Raw genomic sequence first — 5,703 nt, forward strand, 5'->3', positions numbered from 1 at the left:
CCCCCCCCCCCCCCCCCCCCCTTTCCTCCTCCGACCTCCTAACCTCCATTCATATCCTTCACCTGCCCTGCCGTTCCAGTTCAGCCTCACCGTAAGCCGGCCCTAAGCTCTTTGATACTTCCACACTGAGGCGGAGGGCAGTTCTACACCGGCAGTTCAAGTTGCTGCTTGTTGCATTTACAGTATGCTTTGGGCTTGTCATATTTTTACAGAGCAGGATTTAGATTTCAGTGAAGTTAAAGCAGTCGTTTTTCTTTCCTCAATTGGTCTGAAAAAGACGAAACAAACATGAAGGATTCATTGTTCGATCAGTGTTTTTCCTGATATTCTTTAGGCCACATAGGATGCCAGTAAAGTAAGTACATATACATAATATATGAAGTACTTTTTTGAGGAACCCTTTTCTTAATTTAACAAAAGACGCCAAATGATGATTACAAATGAAACGCATCAGTGTGGCAGCAGCTCTTTTCCTTTCCTCCACTGGAGAAGAAGTGAGTAATAATCCGTCACCACGAGAGTAAATTCGATGTCGAGTTTGAGTTGCTTCACTCGATTTTTGGAGAAGAGCTGAAGAGCTGCCTCCTCATCCGGCGGAGGACGAAACAGTCCAAGCGTTGAATTCATGCCATGTTCGCTTCATGTAATTGGCGCACGTTGAGGGCGACATAATGTACTCGTAAACAAAGTGCTCCAGGGCTGGTTTAAAATCCAGAAACGGGCCATTTACAAGCTGTCAAACCCATTGAATTCGTCCACTTCTGAGTTCTCCAACAAACTAGATTACTGAGTTTAAAATAACCAGAAGTCGTCGTTTCAGTGGATCATCAGGTCGACATGTGACCAGTTCTCACAAGTACTTCCAGCTCATCCATCAATCCAAAGCTATTGTCGCTCTATAAATAGCTCTTGTAGTCGCACAGGGACCCCTCCCATCATCAACCATTCCGCCCCACTAACACACCCCAATCATTTCTACTCTCTGCCCACTACTCCCTACCTCCCCCCCCCCTCCCTTTCTCCCCCTTTGTGGTTTCAATGTGTGCTGAGGATGTGGAGGGGCTTTTCAAACTCTCTGTCCTCCTCCCGTTCCTCCTCCTGTCACTCGAGCTGTCACTGTCAATGTCACGGAGGTTCCGTGTGAATCTGTCGGTCACGTATATATATTTTTATGTTTCTGTGGTTGTCGGACATTGTGGATGTTTTATCGTTGACTTATTTTACTCAATGTGTCTTCTTTCTTTTTCTCCTCAAGGTTGTCTCTATCTAGAACCAATCTTTGCTGAAACTAAACCGCTCAAACTCCCATGTTCCTTTGCTTCTTCACTCAGCAACACCCCCCCCCCCCCTCCTCCCCGTCTCTATCTATTCACCCTCGCTGTCCTAGAATCCGCTCTTGCATCAATTTGTCCTCTTTTTTGTTCACAGACATCCCACATCGGCCTCCTTCCATTCCCATCCCCGTTTCCTTCTTCCATCCCTTCTTCAGCTCCTCTCTTTTGTCCTCATGAATATTTCAGACGCGATGGCCGGATCTGCGTTTTCTGCAGAACTGATACAAACCACTTAGCGGCTGACGTGCGTCGGAGAGGAAACGCTGGTAGTTCAGCTCGGTTCTGGGTAGTAAACAGAGAGACTTAACCCGGTTGGAAATAAATGGGTCTTTGAGGATTCCGATGCGCCTGCAAATCCCAGAGGCCCTCAGTCCCACCTAGCTGAGCTCCCGGTATCAATCAGAAGAGAGCTCCGCCGTCCCACTATTAATAAAATATGGATCACACCACCAGTGGATGGCTGGGCCTTGGGAGCTACCCTACTTTCATTAAAGGGCTGTTCGGTTCTCCGCTGACGACAGAATGCGGCCCGTGAGGTATTTTTAGCGCTCAAGCCACGAAACGACAAAACGAGACATGCACGAACCAGCCAGTTAAGAGCTCTGACATCATTGAATCAATGTTCGGGCGCGGAGGAATTCTTTATTTAGAAGCTTCAAGCTGCAGAAACCGGCTAAAGATAGAAATGTTATTTTAGATTGGGGTTAAAAAAAAACTATTCTATCTGATCTGCCGATTGGAGACAAACGGAGGAGTTTGCATTAGATGACAGTCAGTTGCTGACCAGTTTCGTAAACATTCAGGACCTATGAGGACCAGTCTGGAGGGCTAACCCAAATGGAAGCCACCACCGGCACCCTGCTGGAAACTAAGCGGTTAAATGACAGCATGTGGCCCGTCTAAAATAGACACTGAATCAGTTGAAGCAATGACCCCCTTTTCTGAATGTCCTGTCTACAGTAGAAAGCATCTCGTGCTGCACTGTCAAGGACGCGTGTCAATGTTTACTAGGTCAGTGCCGCAGAATATGTTAACCTTCAGTCTCTTTTCATTACATTCTTACCTCTCATGTTAACTCAGCTATATGAAATCTGAGTGAATTATGTACGTCCAGCTGGCAGTGAAATAAACATTGTAAATGGAGGTAAAATGGTTGAATACAGTAGATATCTATTAGTCCTGTTCACAGTGAGGTTATCGGAAATATTTTTGCTCCAAAAGCGTTCAAAAGACATGATTATTGTTATTATTATTATCATTCCTGCAGCGATGCATGGCCTCTACAAGGACAAGCCTCTCTGTTCTCAGAGAACAGGCCGCTGTATGAAATCTGCGTAGCGGATGTAACTGACCATCCGTCACTCTCAGCCTCGTTCTATCACAGCGGCAGCCGGCTTCTGATGGAGGTAGAAGAGGGCAACGATCGCATCTATTTCCTCCACACATCTGTCCGTCCTCTCTCTCTGTGTTGCATTATCTTTCCTCCTCTCTCTTTTTACTCTCTGCCCTTTCCCTCACACCCTCACACCCAGGGAGAGTCTATCGGATTTTTTTTTTTTTCTCCCCCTATTGCCAAACCACGAGTCAGCCAGCCGTACCTGGACGTGTGTGTGTGTGTGTGTGTGTGTGTGTGTGTGTGTGTGTGTGTGTGTGTGTGTGTGAGTGTAATCAGTTCAGGCCTGGCTGCGCTAACATGGCTTGGTGAGTTTGTTAGCATATTATTAGTCCAGGGGGTTGTTGAAGCACTTCTCACATTATCTCCTCTAATCACTCCCTAACCAGCCAGACAAACACAACCTTCCATCACCCCCCCCTCCCCCACAAACAGCCAGCCAATAACAGCCTCCCCCCAAAATAAAACCCCCCGGCTGAGTCCCGTCTTGATTGGCTAAAATCAGCGTCAGTCACGGATGAGGTCGACCACACCTCCTCTCTCCTCCTCGTCTCTCTGTGGATTGAATTAATACGATTCTTCATCTGATTCCCGACTGCAGATATTTCGTTCTAGCTCGCCGCCGCCGCTACATCTCTTTCCTGTTTGACAAAAGAGGGCAACCAATCACACGCACAACACAGGCCCCGATTAATTCAAATCTAAGCGGTTGAACTTCGGTATGACTAATCCGGCCGGTGTGTAGGAGACGAATCAGAGACGAGGAAGGAGGAGGACGAGGAGGGAGGAAAGGCGTTAAAAGCCAATCAAATGGCCCGATGGTGATTGTGGTTTGTCTCAGACGTCCTGTGGATGGGGCGAGGTGATGGGACGGGGTGGGGGGGTATGTGGTTGTCATGACACTGTGCTTGTTTTTCGGCTGTTGTTTCCACGGCGACTGACAACACTGTTGTCCGCCTGTGGGCTGTTCTCTGTATCAATCTCTGTTTTTTTTATTATTTTATTTTTTATAACAACGACGTGTCCAACCCTTTTGTCTTGTTTTTGTTCTTTCTTGTCTTCCTCCTCCTCCTCCTCCTCCTCCTCCTCCTCCTGCCCCCCTCCCTTCCACTGTCCCTCCATCCCTTCCTCCCCCCTCTCCTCCTCTCCCTACAGGATGTGCGTTTGTCACGTTTTCCACCAGAGCTATGGCACAGAATGCAATCAAAGCCATGCACCAGTCTCAGACTATGGAGGTACTGTACTCTTCCTTCAACTCTCTCTAATCTCTGTCTCTTTCACTCCTTTTAAAAATAGACGTGCACTTCACTCTGTTAATGTGCCGTAAAACTCACCACACAGCATATGTTCATCGCACCTCCAGCATGGCTCGAGTCTCAATGCTGTCACATTAATCTAAAGGCTTAAATTAATGTCTTGATTTTAATTGTTTAGAGCAGTTTAACAGTTATTTAATAGACACAATAATTGAAAAGAAAATCACTGTAAGAATTCACAAGATGATATAAATGAGCCTTATTTGAAGTTGTCTGACATACGATGCCATACGGAGATAGATCATAACAACAGGCTAATAAATGAAAGCTAATTGCTAATTTAGTTTAGCTGTGAATGCATTTTAATGATTTTGGAACTTCTTGTATTGCTGTTTGTTTACATACAAGAATAATAACGCTTTTTTACTCACAATATAATCAAAGAGAACCGATAAGAGTACTAGTATCCCTACCGCTGACTTTTGATGACATTTGTTTGTGTCACAAATCTCCCAACTAGAACAAACTTTGGCTCAAAACTGTGACCAAAAAAAGAGCGACACACCGTTGACACAACGGCCACAATGTGCAGGTGGCGTTACAGACCTCATCAGCTGCACGGCGACCCCGGCGGCGCCGTAATGGGGACCCGGCCGCTGCTCCTTTGTGTGTGTGTGTCCACCCAAAAAAAGGGCGCCTTTTTCGACATTGTCAGGCCAGTGACAGGGCGGCGTGACGGGGCCGTGATTTGGGAGAGAATTACTCGGTGTAATACGAGTGTGAGTCACACGGAGAGAGAGAGAGACAAAGAAGTGGTAATAACAGGCCGTGTTAAAGAAAAGAGATGAGTGGCGTTCACCCCCGTGGCCCCCTCATTACAGCTGATCATGATAATCACGGCCGCTATTGATGTGCCGTGAACCTGACGTGTCGGGAAAAACACAAAAACCCGCATGCTCCTCCCTCCGTTCGTCTGCGTGTGAAAGTGAGGATTTTCATGTTTGTGTTGTTAAGTGTCTGTGTTGATTCATGTGGCCGAGCGGCGGCGCGTCCGTCTCTTCTGAGTAGAAGGAGTGACGCCCTCCTCCGACAGCGTTAGCATTAAGCTAGAATTATCCCCCACTCCGAGCAGTCGGCCGCCACAATGGGCTCCGGCGAACGCTGCCGATGTCCTTTCGCTTTTATCCAGCTAACAGAAAGAAAGAGAAAAAAGCCTTAAACCAGAACACGATAGTGCAGTGGACAATGGCAAAATACCTTCATTTCCATTTGAAAAACAAGCTGTCTAGCCCCAGGCGCACACAAATTGCCGCAACCGTTTGTTAATGTTCCTCAGTTTTGCAATTTAAAAGTAATTACTTCGGGTCCGTACGAGGGAATGAGGTCTGGTAAATAGAGTTTGGTTATTGTCTCGGCTCTGTTGCGCCCCGTTGTCTTAGACGGAGCAAGATTGTTGCGTACATGTCAGGAAGGAGAAGAAAAAAACTAAAGGGGGGGGGACTCGATGGCGATGGCGCTGTCACTGTCATATCCATTCTCATTACGCCGTGGCATTCAGGTACACACATGGCTGAATGTCAGGCCCTAATGAAAGTGGATCTGAGCGAGACATGTCGAACCTCTGCAGACACACGAGCACAGAGGTGTGTGTGGGCTTCATTGTGTCCTGTTTCTGCTTTGTACAATTTTCCATCGACACTGATTTCTGTCCCCCCCCCCC

The 5,703-nt window shown here is 47.1% G+C and overlaps 1 protein-coding gene across 17 annotated transcripts in view; it reads left to right on the forward strand.

Annotated features, from left to right (window-relative positions):
• Positions 1-5,703, forward strand: part of celf2 (cugbp, Elav-like family member 2) — a 166,943-nt gene that overhangs the window by 136,768 nt on the left and 24,472 nt on the right. For all 17 annotated transcript variants that reach the window (XM_031858810.1, XM_031858814.1, XM_031858819.1 and 14 more), the window contains one exon: positions 3,883-3,962. In XM_031858810.1, the coding sequence (XP_031714670.1) occupies positions 3,883-3,962 (80 nt within the window). The remainder of the gene's footprint in view (positions 1-3,882; positions 3,963-5,703) is intronic.

The sequence above is a fragment of the Anarrhichthys ocellatus genome, unplaced genomic scaffold (genome assembly GCF_004355925.1).
Source record: "Anarrhichthys ocellatus isolate YVR2014 unplaced genomic scaffold, GSC_Weel_1.0 scaffold21, whole genome shotgun sequence".
NCBI classification, from domain to species: domain Eukaryota; kingdom Metazoa; phylum Chordata; class Actinopteri; order Perciformes; family Anarhichadidae; genus Anarrhichthys; species Anarrhichthys ocellatus.